Source organism: Onychomys torridus, chromosome 16, assembly GCF_903995425.1.
Source record: "Onychomys torridus chromosome 16, mOncTor1.1, whole genome shotgun sequence".
Lineage (NCBI taxonomy): Eukaryota > Metazoa > Chordata > Mammalia > Rodentia > Cricetidae > Onychomys > Onychomys torridus.
This window is the reverse complement of record NC_050458.1, coordinates 21,149,662-21,174,858: the sequence shown is the minus strand read 5'-3', so window position 1 is coordinate 21,174,858 and position 25,197 is coordinate 21,149,662. Positions and strand designations below refer to the sequence as shown.

General features: G+C 39.3%; 1 protein-coding gene across 2 annotated transcripts in view; it reads left to right on the top strand.

The window, feature by feature from the left end:
* Taf2 (TATA-box binding protein associated factor 2) overlaps nucleotides 1–25,197 on the top strand; it is a 65,675-nt gene that overhangs the window by 16,875 nt on the left and 23,603 nt on the right. For both annotated transcript variants that reach the window (XM_036207931.1, XM_036207930.1), the window contains exons 11-21: nucleotides 1,651–1,786; nucleotides 4,261–4,415; nucleotides 5,025–5,139; nucleotides 5,447–5,556; nucleotides 6,315–6,380; nucleotides 7,836–8,088; nucleotides 10,645–10,785; nucleotides 14,959–15,069; nucleotides 15,948–16,141; nucleotides 17,753–17,892; nucleotides 20,299–20,368. In XM_036207931.1, coding sequence (XP_036063824.1) covers nucleotides 1,651–1,786; nucleotides 4,261–4,415; nucleotides 5,025–5,139; nucleotides 5,447–5,556; nucleotides 6,315–6,380; nucleotides 7,836–8,088; nucleotides 10,645–10,785; nucleotides 14,959–15,069; nucleotides 15,948–16,141; nucleotides 17,753–17,892; nucleotides 20,299–20,368 — 1,491 coding nt within the window. The remainder of the gene's footprint in view (nucleotides 1–1,650; nucleotides 1,787–4,260; nucleotides 4,416–5,024; nucleotides 5,140–5,446; nucleotides 5,557–6,314; nucleotides 6,381–7,835; nucleotides 8,089–10,644; nucleotides 10,786–14,958; nucleotides 15,070–15,947; nucleotides 16,142–17,752; nucleotides 17,893–20,298; nucleotides 20,369–25,197) is intronic.

Sequence of the window (25,197 nt, the reverse complement as noted above, 5' to 3'; positions counted from 1 at the left end):
TGAGCAAAAAACTTTTAAGTTTGCCCAGAAAAGAAACATAAAGTCAGGGCCATGGGAGCTGACAACCGAAGAGATTAAGACCATTAAAAGAAGCAAAGGAATTTGCACTGGGACAATAGGAAGGTCTCCTTGAGGCGATTTCAGGAGCTGCCTGAACCTTACCTGTCATGGGTATAAGGGAAAAGATGAGAAGAGAGCGCTAGAGCTCCCTGATTGTGCCTGGATCTTCAGGGACAGGTTTTCCTGAGTTCAGCCATACGGTACTCACAGTCATGCCACTGAAGTCCGAGAAGGCTACTGATAGAGCAGGTAGCAGACCTTGTTATCAGCTGTGTGATGGCTTTGCAGGTGTGTGGTGTGCAAGCTAAGAAGTCATAGAGGCCTGAACCCAGATTTCAGTGGAAGACCTGGGAGGCCAAGCAGCGTGGCAAGGTCAGGACCCCTTGGGTAGCCTCTGAGTGCATAAGGGTAGGAGAATGAAGCCAGAGGTGGAGTCAAGACCCCAGGAAGTTAGAGTGGGGAGAGACCTGCAAGGAAAAGCTTCAAGTAGCCAAAACAGCCCAAGACAGAGGTCGTGTGTGCTAGCAAAGTGAAGCCTCGAGTACCAGGCTGCAGAAGAACTTGGGACCCACACCTGGCTCCTACAAGAAGTCCTGTATGCTGGACATGGAACTATGGTGTCCTAAGTTTTCCTCTGCTGTGCTTTGGTTTGGATTGGACCTATCCTGTTCTCCTCTGCTTGGGAATAAGAATGTGAGCTGGAGAGATGGCTCAGAGGTTAAGAGCACTGACTGCTCTTCCAGAGGTCCTTAGTTCAATTCCCAGCACCCACATGGTGGCTCACAACCATCTGTAATGAGATCTGGTGCCCTCTTCTGGCCTGCAGTCATACATGCTGTATATACATAATAAATAAATAAAATCTAAAAAAAAAGGAAAAAGGAATGAGAATGTTTACTCAGCCATTGTATCTTGAGAGTGTTGGCACAAAAACACAACACTGACCTCAAAGGGGAGTATAAGAGATAGTTTATTCCAGAGCCAGGTAAGGGTGATCATGGCCTGTGAACACAGGTAGATCAGGTTTCCCCAGACCCCATATTCCTGTGTGGCAGCAGTTTTGTGTTAACAAAGTCATAAATCTGCAGCATACTTTTCAAATACAGTGTTGGTACTCAGTGTCAGACCAGGGATTCTCAAATGCATTAGCAGCTGAGCTGCACTGCAGCCTTGTCCTTGGATTTTTCTTGTTTTTACAGTTATACTATTTCTATTTTATATATATATATATATATATATATATATATATATATATATATATATATAAAGTTGAATTTGGAGGGAACACCACACAGACATTGATTGTGAGAGTATAATTTGATACACCTTTGAAAGGTAATTAGTTAGAGCCAGTCAGTTTTAGGATGGCTTGTGTTAAGATAACAGCAATTCTGCTGTATGTATAGGATCATAAAAAATTCTGCTTTTAGGTATTTGCTGTGCAAAAGTATTTGTGTAATATTTACTGTAGCATTTTGGAAGAGTGAAAAATTATGAACAGCTTAAATTGTTTACATTAAATATAAAGTCCATCTTTTTTTTTCTTTAATTGTCATATTTGTTTTATTGAGTGAATTTGTTATTTTCCAGCCCTGCATCTCATCTTCACTTTTCAATAAAGCATCCGCATACACTGTCCTGGGAATACTACACTATGTTTCAGTGTAAGGCTCACCTTGTGATGAGACTGATTGAGAACAGAATCAGCATGGAGTTTATGCTACAGGTAAGTACTAGCGTTCAGAACTTAGCAACATTAAAGAAATAACTGTATGTGTGTATGTCTTAGTTACTTTTCTATTGCTGAGATAAAACACCATGACTAAAGCAACTTATTTATTTATTTGTTATTTATTTTTTGAGATAGAGTTTCTCTTTGTAGCCCTGACTGTCCTGGAACTCAACTCTGTAGACCAGGCTGGCCTTGAACTTAGAGATCTACCTGCCTTTGCCTTCCAAGTACTGGAATTAAAAGTATGTGTCACCACCACCTGGCGACTAAGGCAGTTTATTAAAGAAAGTGTTTATTTGAGCTTAAAGTTTCAGGGGTTAGAGTCTGTAGTGTGGAGCAAAGATGGGGTGACAGGCAGCTGAGACAGCAGGGAAGACGCATATTTGGATCTACAAACAGGAGGCAGAACACACTGAGAATGGAGACTTGGAAACCCTAAAGCCTGCTCCCGTGACACACCTCCTCCAGAAAGGCCACCCTTCCTAGTTCTGAAACAGCTGCCAACTGGTGACCAAGTATTCAAATGCCCGAGACTCATGGAGCACAGTTGGTGTAAGTCACCACATTCTCTTCCCTGTCTCTCATAGACTTGTGGCCATATCATCATGCAAAATACATCTAGTTCAGCTTCAAAAGTCCCCACAGTCTTTACAGGCAAAACACTGTTTCAAAGTCCAAAATTTCTTCTGAGACTCCAGGCAATCTCTTAGTTATAATCCTCTGTAAAAGGAAAAGCAGATTACATCGGGCAGTGGTGGTACACACCTTTGCATTTGGGAGGCAGAGGCAGGGGCATCTCTGAGTTTGAGGTCAACCTGGTCTACAGAGCAAATACCAGGACAGCCACAGCTACACAGAGAAACACTGTCTAGAACAAAGAAGAAAAAAAAATACGTCATTCTAACAGATAATGGCATATAATATACATTACCATTCCAAAAGGGAGGAATTGAGGCATAGTGAAGAAAAACTGGACCAAAGCAAGAATAAAACACGGCGGGACAAACTCCAAATTCCTTAGCTCTGTACCCAGTGTTGAAGGGTTTAGATGGCTCTGCCCTTCCTGCTTTCCTGTCTGCAGCACACTTCTGTCTCCTGAGCTCATTCCCCTCCCTGTGTGTGGCTCTCCTTGACAGATGTCCATGCCTCTGGCACCTCCAACCTCTTGGGGTCTCCACACAGCTAAGGTTTCACCAAGTGGCCTCTGAAAGGCCTCCATACAGGGACTTATCTGCTACACATCTGGCCTCAGCTGTTCTCCTTAACACCAGAGGAAGATTTCACAACTAGTTACTTTATTGCTGTCATTAAACTTTGCCATATTTTAAAGTTTTAGTACATGTAGTTACAATATAGGAGATGAAATAGTAGAAACAAGATAGATGGATTACTTGTATAAATGTATATGCTTTTTTTGACCCACTCTCCTCCCCCATTCCATTCTCTTCTTCTTTTTCCTTTTTCTTTATTTCTCTTTTTCTCCTTGAAATGCTGAGGACCAAATATATGGTCTTATACATACTAGGCAAATGCTGTTCTCAAATGGATAGAATGCATTAAAAAATAACAGCTAAATTTTCCCCATTGATAACATTCTTAAAGGCAGTTTAAAAGAAAAACTTTTAAAAAATCATTTTTGCTGAGGATATAGTACAGTGGAGTGCTTGCTTAATGTGACTGGGGCCCTGGGTTTAATTCCTGATATTATAAAAATGAAAACATATACTTTTTTCTAAAGATTGAAGAACAGAAATATTAAATAAGAAAAATGTGCCATAAAAAAGGGCATTTATGCTTTTCAGAATGGAATAGATTTTAATTAGTATTCTCATTTGTGACTTTTTTGTAATGCTAGGTAGCTGTGATAACCTCACATGTGCTATGTAAATACCATCCCACTGAACCACAGCTCCACTCCTCTTTCATATTTCCTTTTTTAAAAGTAAAAGAACACATGAATTTATGACACGTTCAACACGAGAGTACTAGGCTCCTAATGAATATTCCTAGTTTTGAATTCCTGTATAAAATTTGGTAGGTATTATATATTGTGCTTCTAATCCTTAATAAAGGATATTTTGTGTGCACATTGTTAGTATTCAGTAATGTTTCTATGAACAATGTTCTTTTTTTTGGGGGGGGGGGTTCGAGACAGGGATTCTCTGTGTAGTTTTGCGCCTTTCCTGGATCTCACTCTGTAGCCCAGAGTGGCTTTGAACTCGCAGAGATCTGCCTGCTTCTGCCTCCCGAGTGCTGGGATTAAAGGCATGTGCCACCACCACCCAGCTAATGTTTCTATGAGCAATGTTCTTATATCTTGTTTAAATATTTGTATGTTTCTCTTGCTTTTAGTAATTAACTAAAAAATCTATGGTTACATAATTGCTGTCTTCTGTAATGATCACATAAAGCTCCATGCAAACTAGGTGCAGTGTCCAGTTGGAAACTGTGGGCTTCTGTCCTTGCAGGTTTTCAATAAACTACTGAGTCTGGCTAGTACCGCCTCGTCTCAGAAGTTCCAGTCACACATGTGGAGCCAGATGCTGGTTTCCACCTATGGGTTTTTGAAATCCATTTCCAACGTCTCTGGCAAAGACATCCAGCCCTTAATAAAGCAGTGGGTGTATCCTTTTGAGTAGCAGCTCAGCAAAGTGGGGAAGAGAATAAGCTATGGGAAAGATGGAAAAGAGGGAGGCTATCCATTGATATTCTTTAAAATTGGAAATAACTGACCTGTGACTTGTGTCTTCCAAAGCTCCTTCCAAAAACTGAGTTGGAATCATATGTAAACATGGATGTTTATATTTATAAAATTTGACATAGTTTTGCTGTTTTATATGAACAGAAAGGTAGGTTCCATGGTGATAAGGTAAGTACTCTAGCAGACAGGGTTATAGTGTTACTTGTAAGATGAAATGGTCTGGTGACTTTTAAATGGCATGACTTGAATGGTATCTTAGAACTTGGCAATTTTTGCATTTTTCAATTGAAAGTACTATTAATAATCCAGTGGAGTGGCGTTACTTGAAAAACATGAGCTTCTCAGTGTTTCAGAAATTTTGTTTAATCTGGGACACATTTTTCACAAGAATTTTGACTATTTTGCCACCTGGGATATAATGAAGTGTACTTTGATCTAGTGGGAATACCTATGAAAATTGTTAATGTAATAAGCTTTTTCTTAAAGCACATTTTCATTTTAGTATGTCAGATTTCCTTTACAATTCTTCAGAGACCAGAGTGGGGTAGTAAAATTTTACGGAAGTTTTGCGTTTAATAGAAAACGAAATGTTTTAGAACTAGAAATCAAACAAGATTACACATCCCCGGGAACTCAGAAGTATGTGGTAAGTGTCTTTCTAGAAGAGTGTGTTGCTCTGTCGAGCCCGGTTCCAGTAGAGGAAGGGCTTTCAAGCTGGGGTGACTGGTGACTTTGCAGCCAGTACTTGAAGGGAGGAGGCTACGGAGAGATTTCAGAGCATACATCCTCTCGCTTCCCTGTGCTTGGCACCAGCTGAGGTCTCGCTCTGTCTCTCTGTACACTTTGCACAGCGGAATTTTATGCTGTGACTTACCTGCCTTTAAATGTAAGGATATGCATTGGCCACTTTCTAGCAGTCTGAATGGCATGTTGTTGCTGTTGTTTCTTTTAAGGGACCACTTAAAGTGACAGTGCAAGAGTTAGATGGATCCTTCAACCATACCTTGCAAATTGAAGAAAACAGCCTTAAACATGATATACCCTGCCACTCTAAAAGCAGAAGGTAGGCAGTGAGTCCTAACTCTAAACTGGAGCTGAAACTACGGATCCCACCGGGGAAAAGGACTAACTTAAACTCCAGTTGTACAGCAAATGTTTGCAGGAGGAGCGTCTCACCTGCTGGCTTTTTCTCCTATTGTACGTCATGCTAGCATCACCACACATACTTTGCATCTGATGTCGTTGTTACTGTTTTTAGACAGGCGCTCACGTAGCCCAGCTAGCCTTGATCTTATTTCTACCTCCCAAATATTAGAATCACAGGCGTGCATCCATACACACCCAGCTCTTGCTTTCTGTTGTTAAAACACCTCTGTCTTTGGAATTATTTTTTTGTATTTATTTAAATTAACTTTTAGGACATAGTATCACTCTGTAGTCCAGGCTGGCCTAGAATTCACTATGTCTACTATACTAAACGCCATCTGTGTGCCTCTGCTGCCCAAGTGCTGGGATTATAGGGACTATAGGCTTCTGCTATCATGTCTGGCTTTAAATACATTTTTCTTTTTTTTTTTTTTTTTTTTTTTTTCATGGGGGGCAGGTCTCATGTATTCCAGGCTCATTTGCTTTCCACACCCACTTTCTCTAGCTTCAAGGTAGATTTTGTTGTTCTTAAATTCCATTTCCTTGTATATTCACTCTTCTTTGGCATATCTTTTAATGTTTCATGAAACCCTGTATTTGAACTTTGACTGCTTGGTAGCTCCATTCTGATTTGGAAATCCCACAGTTTTCAATTTTACTTTTCTTTAAATATAGGAATAAGAAGAAAAAAATCCCACTGATGAATGGGGAAGAAGTTGACATGGATCTTTCTGCAATGGAGTAAGTTACTTAAAAGTATGTAATTATCTTTGAAATGCATGTTTTCAAAACCACTTAAAGTCAAGCAAAACTGTTAGGAAACAATTCACTCATCGAGGATAAGACATTATGTTCAGACTGTCTGAAAAGAAGAAATGCAGTAGTGTGGACATGGGCCAGCCTCAGCTACACAGCCTTCTTGCTCTCTCGGTGGTTCCTTGAGTTCTCAAACTGATATGCATGGGACTCACTTGAGAAACCTTAAAATGTCATTTCTGATTCATTGTGTTACTTGTGGGCCTGAAGTTTAGATTTCAAATGAATCCAAGGTGACATTCATTGTGTTTGGGACAGTGCTCCGGAGCCCGGTGAGACAGCCTCTGTGGTTGCAAACTGTTTGAATGCCACGTTTCTAAGTTTTCATACTTAGTTTTGGTTTCTTGAGACAAGGTCTCTTGTAGCCCAGGTGGTTTTTGCTGAGCCTGGCCTTTTGTTTTTGTTTTAACTTTATTTTACATGCATGAGTGTGTTGTGCTTGCATGTATGTCTGTATTTGACATGCATGCCTGGTGCCTGTGGAGGTCAAAAGAGAGCGCATCAGATCCCCTGGAACTGGAGTTGCAGACAGTTGTGAGTTACCATTTGCGTGCTGGGAATTAATTGAACCTGGGTCCTCTTAACTGCTAAGCCATCTCTCCAGCCCCTGGACTTGAATTCTTGATGCTCCTGCTTCTGCAGCTGATTGTGATACTGATTGATATTTCTTAAGTATATTTTTATACTGAGTGTGTGGCATGCACCCATAGACTTGATTTTTACTTTGTGTGTTACTTGAGAAATACATGAGAATAAATTGATGGGCCTTCAAATTATGATTTGAACTTTCTTCCTCTTGAGAAATGTAGTCATGAGTCTGTATTTTGTTTGTTTGTTTTTTGAAGCAGGGTTTCTCTTTGTAACAGCTCTGGCTGTCCTGGAACTTGTTTTGTAGACCAGGCTGTCTTCAAATTCAGAGATCCACTTGTCTCTGCCTCCTGAGTGCTAGGATCAAAGGCATGTGCCACCACCACCCAGTGAGTCTAGCATTTTAAAAGATAATTCAGTAAAACAAATGCTTTCTTTTTTATTTCTAATAAGGGGTAATGTTTATAGCTATAGTCAGTTATAGGAAGCTAGAGAAAGTTTGTATCATTTACATTTTGATACCTCATAATTGCAGTAAAACTTCCCAGAGTAATATTTTCAGTGGAAAATTTGGAATTTGGTATTCTATGTGGTAACTCTTCATTATGTGGCAACTTTTCATACCTTTTAAAGATCTTTAGTAAGATTGTGAGAAAGTTAGCATAACACAGTGAAAAGTTGGTTGAAGTTTTAAAGTATGACTTTGATAAACCCTCAACAGCATGCAAAGCCTGTGTCTAGAGGAGAGATTGAAGGTAAATTTTAAAGTTCTAAAATTGTATTTTCTCTTAGCGCTGATTCCCCTTTGCTGTGGATAAGGATAGACCCAGACATGTCAGTCCTGAGGAAGGTGGAATTTGAGCAGGCTGATTTCATGTGGCAGTATGAACTCCGCTACGAGAGAGATGTTGTTGCTCAGCAGGAATCCATCCTGGCCTTGGAGAAATTCCCCACCCCAGCATCTCGTCTTGCACTCACTGATATTCTAGAGCAAGAGCAGTGTTTCTACCGAGTTAGAATGTCAGCGTGCTTCTGCCTTGCAAAGGTGAGGTTACACAGGAGAAAGGAGATTGCCCCACAACTGCTGTGAACTTTCCACAAACACTCTCTGAGAGTGAATTCAAACTCACCGGAGTCTTTAAGTTTTTCTTGGTAACTGTACCTTGGAAAGCTTGTACCAAATGCTTCTGACAGCACTGATTTAAAAAAAAAGAAATCTTTGATATAAAAATAGACATATATGCTGGGCTGTGGTGGCACACGCCTTTAATCCCAATACTCAGGAAGCAGAGCCAGGCAGATCTATGTAAGTTTGAGGCCAGCGTGGTCTACAGAGCAAGATCCAGGACAGGCACCAAAACAACACAGAGAAACCCTGTATCCAAAAAAAAAAAAACATAAAACAAAAAAATCCATTTTTAAATTGTCAACCATATATATATATATATATATATATATATATTGAGACAGGGTTTCTCAGTGTAACAACAGCCTTAGCCATCCTGGAACTTCACGTTGTAGACCAGGCTGACCTCGAACCCACAGAGATCCTCCTGCCTCTGCCTCCTGAGTGCTGGGATTAATGATGGGCATCATCACTACCCAGCTACCAACCATATTTTTAAGGGTAAGAATAATTTTGGTTAGAAATTCTGTGATTCAGGACTGGAGTATGGTTCAGCAGTTAAGAGAACTAGCTGCTCTTCCAGAGGACCTGAGTTCAGTTTCCAGCAACCACATGGTGGCTCACAACCATCAGTAATGAGACCTGGTGTCCTCTTCTAGTATGCAGGTGTACATGAGAACACTCATGACTATAAATAAATCAATCTAAAAAATAGAAAAGAAATTCTATGATTGTAGTAATTTATGTTTTTATGTGAGAATACATAAAATTAACACATTTTAATTGTTCCATTGTAGTAGTTACTTTATTGTGGTTTAAGAATTGAAATTAGTGCTAAATAATCTATAATAATTATCTCTACGATTTAACACTTTAAAAAAAGTTACTTTATCAATAAGCAGTTTTTAGAATAAAGAAAAGTCTGAACAGAAGGATGCAGACAGAAAGCTGAGCAAGTGTGCTGTCTACTGAGTACTTAAAGCATCTGCATGACAGGCTTGTTCCCATTTCAGTGGGTTCTGATGCTCTATACTTGCTTTGTGTGGCTTTGTGCACTCAGATAGTAGAGAGAAAATGGCATTATTTGCTAGGGATGCATTTCATTGGCACTTTGAAAAGTCTTGTGATTTTTGTTAAAATTGTAGCAGAGCCATAAAACTACAAGATAAAATATTTAATCATAATTTCCTTATTTCAGATACTTTTTATAGGCCCTAAAAATTTCAGTACTAAGAATTTTTTTTCCTTGAACTCACTGAGATCCTCCTGCCTCTGCTTCCCGAGTGCTGGGATTAAAGGTGTTAGCTACCACTGCCTGGAAAGAATTAAATAGTTAAGGAAAGGAAATGCTTTAAAGTTTTGAACTTTAAACTTTGAGCTTTGCTGAAAATCCTTTTCCTGGGGTCTCTTATACATTAATTTGTTTTTATAGCTTATTAATTTATGACTTTGTTGTTGTTTTGCATCAAGTAATCTAGGACTAGCTTGGTGTATAAAGTTCAATGTCTCTTTTCCTTTATTTTTATCTTTTGTAACTTTTTTATTGTGCTTAAATTTGAGGTATTTAGATATTTCTTATCTGTGAAGCATGAGTTTCTTTTCATGTGCCAGATCAATTTTCAGTGGCCAGAACCCCAGGGGCACTGCTTTTGGGAAGCTGCTACAGCATGGTGGCCTTGCAGTACACCTGGAGCCTCGTCAGCCTCAGAGTGAGAGACCCTGGAGACTCAAGCTCTGCACTAGTTCGGAGTTAGCAGTGGCTAGCAGAGTGCCAGTGTTTTTTTTTGTTTGTTTGTTTTTTTGTTTTTTTTTTTTTTTACCAGCAAGAGTAGGGTACATGGCTTGCCTAAGAGAAAACAACCATTCACTCAGCATTGGCTTCTGTTCTTGAGTAGGGGACAGATAACAGCATGGAAGTGCTTAAAGGCCTTGTATATAACCTGGGCTAGGGGCAAAGGAATAGAGGCTGTTATGTACCCTAGGCTGGCCTGGAACTTATATTCATCATGTCTTAACCTTGCCTCTCACTATTCTTCTCCAAATAAATAATATATCATATTTGGCTTCATTTTCACTTGAGTAGACTGAAAAACATTTAAAACTCACATAATGTTTTTAGTCTTAAAAGCTTAAAATATCAGAATTGCATCTACTAAGGGGATAGGGACAAACCCAGTCAGAGGTCTTTGCAAGCACATTTTCCTTAAACACAAGAGGATGCTGGCATTAGAAATTAACTTGTGCAGAATGACTGTAAGTCACATAGGAGTGGGCTTTTGGTTTATCTTGGGTTTGTTTGTTTGGTTGATTGGTTGTGTTTTTTGGTGAGTAAGTTTGTATATTTTCTTGGAAATGGGTAGTAAATGACCAAATTGCATTAATTTCCAAGAACCATAGTGTTGGCTTTTAGAATTTTGTCTTCAAAGTGTATTTATGATGGCGATGCAAAGTACTTCATCTTCTGATTGTCTGCAGATTGCAAACTCAATGGTGAGCACCTGGACAGGACCCCCAGCCATGAAGTCTCTCTTTACTAGAATGTTTTGCTGTAAGACATGTCCAAACATCGTGAGGACAAACAACTTCATGAGTTTTCAGAGTTATTTTCTGCAGAAGGTACTCCTTACTTCTCTTTGTTCTTAATGATGTTTTTATACTAACCAAACTTTATTGATGCTCACCTAGTATGATTTTTTTATCCACAAACTCTTGTGTATCTGTTTAACTTGGAGACTGCCCATCTGATAGGTGTGTATTTCTTACAAATCTACCTTTGCTCTGAAGTTTTTCTGAAGTTTTAAGTGGTTACTCATGTTTATCATTTTATACAAACCATATCCACATTGCTTGTAACATGCAAAACAATGAGTGGCCTTTGATTGGTAACAGGGAACCGAGGTCTGGAGTCTGTGCACACCTTTCTGATAGCAGGCCTCTTAGAACGGGGACAGTAAATTCTGAATCAGAAGCAGCCCAGCTCAGAGTGCCACGGCTTTGCTTGCTTGTTTGGAGACAGATGTCATGTAGCTGCCTGCAAGGTGCTGCACAGGGAAGGCAGTGCCACGTTTACATTTTCAGAAGGAAGAGATTAGATGAAGTCTGTAGTGTGTGTTTAATGTTAAACTTACAGGAAGCTTCCTATAAATAAGTTAGAGGGAGACTGGAAGTGTGGCTACATTGAAGTATGGGAAGGTGACTAATTGTGGAGTGGTTTGGAAATCATTTGCAAACTTTGTCAGTCAAAAGAATGAAGGCCGAGATTAGATGAACTAGATGAACTAGTAATAAGTGTGGAGTTAAGAGACGAGAAAAGAGATGAAAGGGATGCCTGGACCTTAGTTGAAGAAGAGGGCAGCTGCTGAGGACAAGGCACAATGGAGAGAAGAATCACAGCAGTTTGTTTTCTTCCACGTGGAAGATTAGGAGCCTCCAGGCCTGTTTGATAGAAAGGGAAGCCACAGGAGAAAGTTAATATAAAACGCAGGTCAGGCTTTGAACAGAAAGAAAGACGTGAGAGGCAAGTGGAAGAAAAGGTCCAAACACTGTTTTTCTTAAGCATGTAGAAAAGAAATTTTCTTTTAAGTGAAACTCCTTCTGTAGCTCCAAAGATTGTGGAAGAGGGACCCAAAGCAATAATAGAGCCCAGAGAACATTGTGGGATGCCTTCTTTAGGGCAGGGCACGGCTGTAGTTACACTTTGGCCCTCTTAGCAGAGTGATTATCAGCGAAAGACCTATCCAAGATAGCACCTTCAGTGTTCTGTCTGGGGAGCAGCGGCACTCTCTGTGCCCCACCCTCCCTTCAGATATAAAGGCAGTTAATGACTACCAGAGTGGGAGAGTTGCTTTTCAGTGGGCTAGCTGTTAGTTACTTGGCGGCACTCTTACCCTGCGAGGAAATGTCACGAAACATGACAGAATCCACTAACAAGAGTTTTATTAAGATAGGAAAGAAGGAGACAGACGTGAACAGGCCTCTGGAAAACACACGGGGACCATGAGTGAAGCCGGTAATATGGCGCTGGCTATAAAGGCTGGGCCGCGCCTGCGCACACGGGCTCATGTGGCTACTCCACGCATGCGCGTAAACCACATGGTTGCGCTGTGCGCTTTACACAACCACTCAAAACCACGGGGTCCTGGTCGCGTGAGACGTTTTGACCCAGAAATGGCTAGGCGGAAGTGTCTAGGTCCGCTGGGCATGCCCAGCCATGGGGGCATGTTGTGAATTCATATCATCCCTGACTTGTTTTTTTTAAAGAAAAAATGGTGGATGAGTGGGTATGGGGCGCCGTTTCTCTCAAAGATTGCTTCTGGCTGAATGGTGGGCGTCGGTTGGCTCTTGGGGGAAATGGGGAGGGTAGCTCCTGAAGTCCTGGGATGAAGTTCTGTCGTCCCTTGTTCTGCAGTTGTCCGTCCTTCGTGGTGTGGCTGGCAAGACACTGGTGACATACAAAAAGCTTAGAGAAAAAAGAATCATTATTATTTTATTTTTGGAGTTGACGTTTATCTGAGGTAGATCTGGCCTGTCCAGATGGAGACATGTTAAAAAGGTGGCTGTGATAGAATTAATGATTATTATAGACACTTCCGCCTAGCCATTTTCCGGTCAAACTAGCCCTTTCTGGGTCAAAACGTCTCGCATGACCAGGACCCTGTGGTTTTGCGTGGTTGTGTAAAGCGCACATCGCAACCATGTGGTTTACGCGCATGTGTGGAGTAGCCACATGAGCCCATGTGCGCAGGCGCCGCCCAGCCTTTATAAGCCGGCGCCATATTTCCCGGCTTCTCTCATGATCCCCATGTTTTCCAGAGGCCTGTTCACGTCTGTCTCCTTCTTTCCTATCTTAATAAAACTCTTGTTAGTGGATTCTGTCATGTTCCGTGACATTTCCTCACAGAGTAAGAGCACCGTCAAGTAACTAACACTAGCAACTGGTAAGAGGCCCTTGTTCCCATAAGCAACCCTAATTCAGTTCAATGGGTCACCCAAAAAAGACATGGCAGCGGAGGGGTCCTGATTGGAAAGAGGAACAGGACTAGCAGGGGTTGGTAGTGGGCTCTGTATATATGGCAAAAGGGAAGGTAATATGGAGGTTAGAAATTTTGCTTTTTTTTTTTTTTTTTTTTTTTTTTGGTTTTTGAGAGACAGGGTTTCTCTGTGTAGCCGTAGGTACCCTGGAACTAGTACTGTAGAACAGGCTGGCCTTGAACTCACAGAGATCTGCTTGCCTCTGCCTCTCGAGTGCTGGGATTAAAGATGAGCGCCGCGCCACCACCGCCACTGGGCTTCTTTTCTAGTAAAAGGAAATAGACTGGACAGAATGAGAACATATGTGTGTCATAAAGATAATTATAAGACTTTTTTGTTTTGTTTTAAATGTATTTCTTCTAAAATGTGTTTGTGTGCATATTAGGTTGCAGTGTAAAGTTTATTTCTTACTGTGGGTTGAAGTAAAAGACTTGGAGAGATAGTGCCACCCATAGGATGGATCTTCCCACCCTCCAGCTAAAGCTCTGGAAATGCCCTCAGAGACATGCCCAGAAGTCTATCTCCTAGGTGACTACAGATCTAGTCACGCTGGCAATGAAGATTCATTGTCACACTACTGTTGATTTTATTTATTGCCTCTGTATTAGTGCCCCTTTTTACTTGAGACAGGTTTTCTTGCTCTGTAGCTCAGGCTGGCCTGGAATTCCTCATCTTCCTTCCTCTACCTCCAGTGTGCTGGAATTAGCTAGAATGTACCACCCACCATTCTCTCTGCTTCTGATCTTTTTAAGCAAGAAAATGAGCCTTATTTTATTGTCCGCTTCACAAGGGAAAATCTTGATCTCTTCCATGTTCTAAGTGGGACAAAGTTTCTGTGCAGCTGCTCTTCTGTCTAGGGCTTAATTAGCTTTATTTTACTACCAGAATCTACTATTGTGTGTCTGTCAGGTTGCCACTAACAGAAAGTTGCTTATGAAATTTAAGAAAGAAGAAAGGTACCTGGAATTTCCGATTATTGTCTGCCCTTGGTCCATGGGCTGATTAGCTGTAGTTTGTTTAATGCCTCTCCCCCATATATCATTGAGCCCTAAAAATGACTGTGGGGAAGCAACTAGCCAAAGATATGCGGAGTAGTGGATAGTGAAGGTGGGAGTCAGAATGAACCGGTGCTGAAATTCTATGCTGGTTCCACTGTATCACTTAGAAATGCATTGATACAATTTATGTTATATGTGAACCAATGCTGAAATTGTATACTGGTTCCACTGTATCATTTAGAAATGGGTTGATAAAATTTGCATTATATATGAACCAGTGCTGAAACTGTATGCTGGTTCCACAGTATCATTTAGAAGTGGGTTGATACAATTTATGTTATATGTGAACCAATGTTGAAATTGTATACTGGTTCCACTGTATCACTTAGAAATGGATTGATACAATTTATATTATGTATGAGCCAGTGCTGAAATTGTATACTGGTTCCACTGTATCACTTAGAAATGGGTTGATACAATTTACATTATATATACTTTCTTCCAGCAAGGGAGGGCTAAGGTGCCTAGCCTGTAGAATATGGCCAGTCATGAAAATAGTCCCTGGATTTCTTACCCATTTCAGCTGTGATGCTTTTAGATGTGTCTGTAGTGGGAACACTTGGGAGATGGGGTATTAGGCTCCATCTGGATATCTATGTTAATCCCAGTGTAATTCTCTTTATAGCTCAAATTGGCATAATAATGATTAAGTTGGGATGTATGCTTAAAACTCTTTTTTTTTTTTTTTTTTTTTTTGTAGACTATGCCGGTTGCCATGGCTTTGTTAAGAGATGTACATAATCTTTGTCCCAAAGAAGTTTTAACATTTATTTTAGATTTAATCAAGTATAATGACAACAGGAAAAATAAGGTACCGTGTTTTTGTCAATGAATATTACAGAGTACCCAGTGATACTTGTTTTAGGATAATATATGGGGGCCTCAGTCTCCAGGACTGCAGTAAAAGAAAGGAAGAAATACTTATTTGTAGAGTCATTTGTGAGCCCCCATACCTTTCTAGAGTTAGAGGCACAGGACATGATTTATTGGAATAACCAGTGTGTGTGTGTGTGTGTGTGTGTGTGTGTGTGTGTGTGTGTTTTAAAAATCTTCTGAAGGAGGTTAGAATATTGAGGCAGCTACAGTTTGAAGAACAAAAGAGGAAGAATGTATAGCAAATCAACTGTCATGATTCTGTGCATGTAGACTGTGATGCTTCTTTTTAAGGAATATGGTGTTACTAATAGTTTTAATTTTTGTTTTTTGATTCTCTTCTGGGATTTTCTGTTCTTTGAAATACATGCTTCTTCCGCATTGCTTTTCTTTAAGCTAAGTTAGTTTCTTCCTTTCATTCTTTCTTTATCTTTTCTTTTTCTGGACTGTAATCTTGGAGAAGATGATCTGGGTAGGAGACTGTAGGGTGATCTTACACATAGGGAGTGCTTACTAAACCAATAGATCACTGATGATTGCAGCATCTTCACATTTTCCGGATCATAAGTCTGTACAAAGAATAGGGTGGTATTTACTAGAAAACTTGCTGGTAAATACATGTTTTCACTGTGTGTGTGTGTGTGTGTGTGTGTGTGTGTGTGTGTGTATGTGTGTTGCTGGTGATGAACTCAGGGCTTTGTGTGTACTAGGGATGTGCTGTACTTCTAAATTGAAATGATTTAAAGTTGTATTTGTTGTATTAATATCTCATGAAAAGGCTTAATTGTATCTGTTCTTAATTGTTCTTTGGCTTAGTTTTCAGATAATTATTATCGTGCAGAAATGATTGATGCCCTGGCTAATTCTGTTACACCTGCTGTCAGTGTGAATAATGAAGTTAGAACTTTGGATAACTTGAATCCTGATGTTCGACTAATTCTTGAAGAAATAACCCGGTTTTTGAATATGGAGAAACTTCTCCCAAGTTACAGACACACTATCACTGTCAGGTGTTGCTCAGCCCTTTCCTGCTTCTTTAGATGTATTTTATTTCCACAACTCTACCCTTATTCCTATTAGGTTAGCTTGGCGAAAGTTAAAGTAAAAATAAGAAATTTAAACTTTCTGATATTATCATCTCCAGATAAATAGATAGTATTTGGAAAATATTCTTTAAAGTTTTTCTCTTTGTAATGGAATTTTAAATTTATAATACTTTATGTATAGTTTTATAAACAGTTTCCATCGTATCCTCTAATTTTCTAAAAATATATATTGTTTTGTCCTTTCATGCATGTGCACATACACACATACAAGCACATGGTTTGTGAGGCACCTGTGCTGTGATGCATGTGTCCTGGTCAGAGAACAACTTTGTGGATTTGATTCTCTCTTTCCACCTTTGTGTGGACTCAGGATGGAACTCAGGTTCCCAAGCTTATACCTGTCAAGTGCCTTCACCTGCTGGGCTGTCTCACCAGCCTAGAAATTCTTCATAAGAAAATATTTTGTTAGGAACATTTTTTATACCATCACTAGTGTGTGAAGAAGCCCATTTGTGTCTTTGAGACAGGTCTCATGTAGCTCAGTCGATGTAGCCATGGATAACTCCTGATCCTCTTGCTTTTCCTTCTAAGTGCTGACATGCAGCAGACCTATCTTGTTAGCCTTCTTTTCAGAACTGCAGTTCTCTGTCAGCTTTTGTCTGAGTTTGCTAAAAGTTGTTTACTAATTACAAAAAAAAATAAGCTCCCTTCTTTTATTTATTATTATTATATTTTTATTTTTGAGACAGGATTTCACTATGCCTTTCTTGCTGTCCTGTATACTGGGCTGGTCTCAAACTCAGGGATCTGCCTGTCTCTGCCCCCCAACTGATCCCACGCTTGTGCAAGTGCTGGTATTAAAGCGTGCACCACTACACCCAGCTAGCCTTCCATTTTTATAGTGAATGATTGTAAGATTTCTGGAGAAATACTCTATTCTGGAGTGTGGTTTTGTTGACATGTATATGGCTCTAAGATTCTAAACATACTGAAATTTGTTTTTATGCTATTTAGATATTAATATTGGAATTTTATCATACAAATTGAACATTACAGAATTGAATGTGCATTCAAATCATGAGGTCTTTTTTTGTTTTGTTTTGTTTTTGAGACAGGGTTTCTCTTTATAGTCCTGGGTGTCCTAGAACTCTGTAGACCAGGCTGGACTCAAACTCTGATATCTGCCTGCCTTTGCCTTCTGAGAGCTAGGATTAAAGGCATGTGCCACCACTGCCCAGCTCAGTATATTTTCAACAACCACTGCCCAGCAAATCATGCGTCTTTTTAAGAATTGTTTCTGTTTGATTTTATGTGTGTGAGTGTTTTGCCTGCACAAACATCTGTGCATGTGGGCATCAAGTCTCCTAGAGACAGGTGTGAACTGCCATGTGGGTGCTGGCTGGGAATCCAATCTGAGTCCTCTGGAAGAGCAGCCAGTGCCCCTAACTGCTGAGCCATGTGTCCAACCCCCCATAAATAAGGATTTTAATTGACTGACAAATGAATCTCTAGTATTAAAGTAATAAATTTAGTTCACGATACTTCACAGGAAGTAATTAACTTTTTTCTCACTAGTTGCTTGAGAGCCATAAGGGTGCTTCAGAAGAACGGACATGTGCCAAGTGATTCTTCTCTTTTCAAATCGTATGCGGAGTATGGCCATTTTGTGGACATCAGGATCGCGGCTCTGGAGGCTGTTGTTGATTACACCAAAGGTAATAAATACCCTCCTGGTGGTGCTCGTTCCAGCTTAAAGAGAAACACAGCCTCATAGCACATGCAGTGCAGATGTTTTCTTTGTTGTGATTTTTGACTTAGTGTACATAGTGGATTGCACTGTGATATTTTCACACATATCCATTATTGTTAAATTCTTGGCTCACTGACTTAGTTTGAGGATGATAGGAAAAAATAAAATATAGATGTCTTTAACTAGTGGGAGAAGCCAGCATAATATATAAATTCAATTTTACATTATTTTTAAAAATAAGAGATTTGGGGAAAAATCTAAAGATTCAATGAAATGGTGTACAAGTGTGTAAAACTTTATAACTGTGCAAACAGCAAGAGGATAGCTTCAGGAAAATGAGGTTAGGCCTCACGTTGAGAGATGTAAAGAGTATGACAGTCAAAGCAACAGTACATATTAAAACATTTTCAGAAAGTGGGATGATTAAGGTATATAATAAAAATATTTCACAAAAATAGAGGCTGGAAAAAACAATGCAGGAAACAATGGAATTCTCTGAGAAGTGTAAATTAAAGTGACATAAGCTAGCCTCTGCTGCAGTTTTCATTGTAAGTTCCTGGGCAGAATCAGAAGCAGGGTGTTGTCTGGGGGACAGAGGTTGCATATGGGATTCTGTTGAAGCCTACACTTGTTCTGATTTTCTCCTATGCTGAAATCTCTTCCTAATTCTACTTTCTTCATGATTCAGTCTGCAAAAATGAAGTATAGTCGCCAGCTTCAGATTAGCGAGTCAGAAGACAGTAAACCACACAGCTGTGTGAGTTTTAGATTCTCTACTATACGTTGCCAAGTTTCCATTTACATTGGGGAATTAAACATACATACAGTTCATGTGTAACTTTTTTTTCCCCCCAAGATTTTATTTTGGGCCAGGAATAGTTGCACATGCTTTTAGTCCTCATGCTTGGGAGGTAGAGGTTGGAGGATCTCTGGGAGTTAGAGACCAGCTTGGTCTGCATAGCAAGTTCCAGGCCAACTAGGGTTATATAGTGAGGTCCTATCTCAAAGAAGTTTCATTCTTTTGGTTTTGGTGGGTTTTTTTTTTTTTTTTTTTTTTTTGTGTGTGTGTGTGTGTGTGTGTGTGTCTGTCTGTCTGTGTGGTGCGCGCACATACACACACACACACACACACACACACACACACACACACAGATTCCCACTAGGGCCAGAAGACGTATTCAGATGTATATATTGTATACATGTAAAAGTCAAGCTTGTAACGGAAATATTGGGAGAATAAAGAAGCTGGAGTATACTGAGCTCTGATTAGAATAAAAGGAAACAGGAAGTTCCATAGGGAGTTTATAAACTAGAAACATGTATGATTAAGTCATTAAATTTTACAAATTTCAACAGAAATGCCTAGAGACAGAAAGCAGAGAGAGTCGTAACCATATTGTGTTTATATTATATGTTTGCCTTGATTCAGAAAGAACTATTATTTAATATCTTTTCATTTAGGGGATGATGTAAATATGATTTGTTGTTGTTGTTAAGTGAGTTATTTGACAAGCAATAAACATATATAATTCTTTGTCTCTATATATGTTTTGATATTTTGCCAGCTTAAAATCTAGACTTGTTGAAATCATGTCTCAGAAATATGAAGAATTCATGAGTTAATACTACCCAAAGTAAAATACTAATGTCTCCAAAAGAATACAAAACTAATAAGTATAATTTAAAATTTTGAATGGTGCTTAGGTATGAACCATGAATTCTGCAGCTTTAAATATTGGTGCTCCTATTAGAAGATGAAAGAAGGAAAACTGTTATGCTTAAAATTTGTAAATAAAGCTTTTCAATTTTTAAAAATTTGTTGAAAAGGTGATTGGCGATAGTTAGTATGTCATTTTATGTCAGTTATAGTCATAACACATAATTGTAATTGCCTTTCTGACTGGTTTGGGTCTTAGTAGAAGGAACCATGTGAACAGAAACGTTTATATTTATGATGCCATTGTATGCCAAGCCTCTCAGGGATTTAAGCATCTAAAAAGTTAGGCATATTTTGTCCAATTAATTGTGCCTAGTTGATGGCTTTTAGTGAGTTAAAACTTGTATTGGTGTGTGGTTGAATTTTAGTATGAACTACATATGGGGCACTATTGGGGTATTATTTTGTATTGGTCTTTGGCTGAATACGTACTAGGCACTGTTTTGTTCTTGGTCACACATGGCATGATACTCATGAAAGTGACTGCCTGGTGCGCACAGTTAATGAGAAAAGGAGCGCTGCTTGGTCACGTGGACCTTCAACTGCACGACAGCCCAGCTAAGAGTCATCCTCATTGAATGTCCCTGCTTTCTCCACTTACTCCTTGACTTGACACAATTAACCCTGCGTATATTTGCTCATTTTTATTTTCAGTGGACCGGAGTTATGAAGAACTTCAGTGGCTACTTAATATGATTCAGACTGATCCTGTACCTTATGTAAGGTTAGTTTATGTATTGTAATTATCTTGATTATGAGTCCTGAAGTAGGTTGAATCATTTCTAAAGATTGTACCTGGAGAGATATTTATGTTTATGATTTTTAAAAATATGGAAATGGGTTGTGTTTTTAAAGCCTTTTTCTTTTTAAAGAGAGGGTTTCTCTGTATAGCCCTGGAACTCACTCTGTAGACCAGGCTGTAGACTCAGAAATTCGACTGCTTCTGCCTCCCAAGTGCTGGGATTAAAGGCGAGTGCCACCACCGTCTGCCCCCCCCTTAAATTAAACTTATTTATTTACATCTCTTCCTCAGTTTTCCTTCCCTCCTCTTCTTCCATTCCCTCTGCCTACCTCTCCTCCCTCCAATCCACTCTTCCTCTGTTTCTATTCAGAAAGGGGCAGGCCTCCTAAACCTATCAACAAAGCATGGCATATTACATTTAAAGCCTTTTTCTTATTTGATTTTAGAAAAACATTTTCCAAATACATTGTTAATAGTTTGCAGTGCATAGGGATGATGCCTTGTGTGTCCCAACTTATAATTGATTTCACTATTTATGTCATTTTGGGAACTTATTTCAGATTATCCTAATTTTTGCTCATTTAACATTTTTTTTTATTACATTTATTTATTTTGTCCATGTGCATGCGCGTGTATCACAGCAGCATGTGGAGGTCAGAGGACATGTCTTTACTCCTGGAGCCACATCACTGGCTCCTATGTCTTTGTTTCATTTCATTCAAAGCCTTCATTTTTATTACAGTTGACATTTTTTAAAATCTTAAACTAAAAGAACTGCAGGCTTGATGTGGCCTCTGCCTTTGTATTTGTGCTTACCTCTAGTAGCTGCGTTTATTCCTGCTGTTTTCTTTTACACAATGGGGTGTTATTTAAGAATTCAGTTTAACCAGTTCTGTCTTCCTTTCTTTGCACATAGTAGACACTTGGGTTTCATTTGATTTCATGTTATGACTTCATAGAACAGAATTTTAGAGCTGAAGAACAACTCACAGCTATTGAGCTGGAGGCAAAAGACTTCGACCGAGAGACCTTAAATGGTTTGTTCAGCTTTCTGCATCACTTGGCACACAGCGTTCTTTAGAATGACAGAAACTCTGCTTTTTCATGTCTGAGATGCCTCTGGGTGTGAGTAGTCTGCTCAAGAGCCTGGGCATTTTATAGTGACTTCTTGGTTAGTAATTGTACATTTCAACGTTTTAAGTAATGCTTTTTACACCAATTTTCATATGAAATTTTGTTAAGATTTTAATGTTCTTGATTTGTGATCTGTATTATATTTTGAATAATCTGTTCTTGTGAGTGATACAAAGTTGAAATGCAAAGAAAAAAAACCTAATAGCTTCCCATTTTGAAGTATAGAGCACAAAATGTAGCCTCATTCCTTTATCTAAAATGGTGCATGCACTTAAGTCTTTGGTAGCAACTGGGAACAGATGCTATAAATGCAATATAGACAAAACTTAACATGTATCCATTTGTTTTCAATTTGCATAATTAAAAAATTAACATCTGTGTTTCTGAGAACTTGTTTTAAAGACTAAATATTTAAGAACTGTTTCAGAGAGCACTTCAGGCAGATTGTCATGGGTTTGTGATATTTGAAGTTACTGTATTACACATTGTATCTGCACTGAGTGCTTTTGAACTGTAGTTTTGAGTTGCTTTGGTTCATTCAAATGTCAAGAGCACTATTTACAGTCTGGACTAAAAATCATTTAGAGGTATGCTTCATAGTTATGTGTAGCATGTTTTCTTCTTAATTTACATACTTATGTCCCCATTAGAGAAACTTCTCCTTTCATGTCACCCTATATGTAGGTTATATTCAACCATACACAGTTGCACAAGTTGGCAGTGAAGACCTGGTGAAATGACTCAGCAGGTAGACTAGAAGCCTGCTAGAGATGAGAACTGACTCCTGCCAGTTGTCTTCTGATGTCTGCACACACGCCATGGCGCACCGTCCCCAAAACACACACACACACACACACACACACACACACACACACACACACACACATGCCATGGCGCACCGCCCCAAAACACACACACACACACACACACACACACACACACACACACACACACACACGCACACACTCACACGCCATGGCGCACCGCCCCAAACACACACACACACACACACACACACACACGCACACGCACACGCACACTCACACACAACTATACAAAAGAATAGCAATGGTTTTTCTTTTTTTGGTTTTTTGAGACAGGGTTTCTCTGTGTAACTTTGCGCCTTTCCTGGAACTCACTTGGTAGCCCAGGCTGGCCTCGAAATCAGAGATCCACCTGGCTCTGCCTCCCGAGTGCTGGGATTACAGGCGTGCACCACCACTGCCTGGCTCATTTTTATTTTTCAAGTCTCATTTTTAGAAAGTCATTATGGCAATGAATGGTCACAGAATAAAAGTGTTTCCACACAGTGATTGCTCTCTCCGTGATGTTTTCTATTTTGTTTTAGATAGCCTTGGCTGTCCCAGATTTTACCATGTGGACCAGACTGGCCTTGAACTCACAGATCTACCTGGCTCTGACTTCTGAATACACTAGCATGTTTTGTGTTTTGAATGAACTTCATCCATTTGTTTTTATTTTGCTTTACTTTCCTTGAGGCAGTCTTACTGTGTAGTCCAGGGTGCTGGGACTACAGGTGTGTGCCATGATACCCTGCAAGTATTGCTTTTCGTTTCTTAGTTTTGTGTTTCTTGAGGTTTTGTTTGTTTGTTTTTATAGGATGTCTTCCATTTCATTCTCATTGCTGTCATACTTGTAAAAACTTACTTGAGCAAACATCACGTGACCGCTTGCTCTGTAGGACTAGTGGTAAGACCTAGATACTCAGCGGTCTAACTCTGTTTACGTTGTTGGCATTTTCCTGTCCTGCTCTAAACGGAAGCATTCTGTTCTCATGGGCTTTGTGGGTTTTAAAACTTGTGGTAAGATGACCCTCGATGAGAATGAAAACTTTGGAAGTGTATAGATTTTCCATCCCTGTTTTCATCACAGGATGCTTGAGAAGTCGCTTGTGTAAAGGGGTGAGGTTGCCAGAAGTCAGAAGCCAGGAAAACTCCCATGACTAGCAGTTCCGCTTCCACTTTAGAATTCAGGGTGGCGTCTACAGCGATACTCCTGATTCCCTCGACTAGTGCAGTTCCCTCACGTCATAGTCTCCCCCAAATCCCACAGTCCTATTGTGCTTAAGTACATAAAGACTTACGTCCGTAAACTTCAGTGTCCTCATTTGATGACTTGGTCATTGTTGTCCCCTCTCCTGCGGTATAGTCCTGAGTAGTCCAGGATCCTTCCTGTCTTTTGCCACAGCCTAATCCTTGGCACTTAAGATAAAGTTAGCTAAATGCAGATGAGACAAATGGCTGAGTGTATTTTTCCCTTTTCCTCCAGTCATCTGTATATGTAGATATTTAATGTAATTCATGGATTAAATGATTTTATTTCTCCTGTAACAACTGTAGGTAGAGAAAGTCTTCTAAGATGTAATTGAAATGTTTAGGAAGCTTTGAGTCTTCCAAGCTCAATTTCTTGTGTCTTGATCAGAGACTTCCTTTTTCTTGTATTATCTTCTCTCAGTAGAGCATTTTCAGGCCGAAGTCCGTCCTTCGTTAAGATAGCTTCTGAACTAAAACTAAGAAAATTCCTTTTGAGTAACTTATGTATCTCTTGACATACTGATATCTTTTTTGCTCTAAAGTTTGCTGTCAATTTTATGTGTCTGTTAGAATAAAAAAGAATTAGATGCATAGGCCAAAATAAATATTTTAATTTATATGTGTTGTCTTAATACTAAAATTAAATTTTCAAAATTGAAGTTTCCTTTCAGTAAAAATGACCTTTGCCAGGAGTAGTCACACATGCCTTTAATCCTCTAACTCAGGAGACAGGGGCTAGTGGATCTATGTGAGTTCAAGGATAGTCTGGTCTACATACTAAGTCCCAGTCTGGCCAAGGCTACCAAGTAAAATTCAGTTTCAAAAAGAAAGGGTGTGGTTGGCTAAACTACTCATACAGTTGCCAGGCTGGTATATGCTTATAATCCCAGTGTTAGAAAGCTGAAATAGGAGAATTGCAGGTTCAAGGCCAGCCTGGGCTACATAATGCAACCTGTTGCAATACAATAAAATAATCATACAAATTTTGGAAAATAACAAAAGCTCACCAAGAGAAAAATACGCACTGTACTTATAGTTAGTGTAACCAGAAATGATAGTCCTTAGCCATTTTGATTTGTTGATTCATAGTTGTTTTATGTATGTGCATCCTTATGTTTGGTTTAGATTATATAAGGTTAAGATAAAGATAGCAGGAAGTGCTCCTGTTTTGGAAGTAAATGATCATGATCTGACTGTACCAGTTCTTTGAGGTGATGCATTTATGCTCACTGCTTCTTCTCTTGACAGATTTTCAGCTTTTATTTGTTTTACTGGTTGGTTGGTTTGCTGTTTTTAGGTTTGGTTTGTTTGGTTTGTGGTGGTTTTGGTTTATTGCTTCTTTTTTTTTTTTTTTTTTTCCTATAGTGATAGGATTTTGGGATTCGCCTGCCTCATGAAGAAAATTACCAATTTTCAGGCAAATAGAGTGATGCTTTTGCTGTTGTGGTTCCGTGAACCTGTGACTTTGAGACTGGCTTTAAGTCTGTTTCAGATGTCTGAAGTATACACTCGTAACACTTTGATATTTAATCTTTGACAAATTAAGCATGGGATACTTGTCTTTTCTCATTTCCTTTGAACATTTTGTATATTTAGTCACTTATATTTTCCTGTTAAAAAACA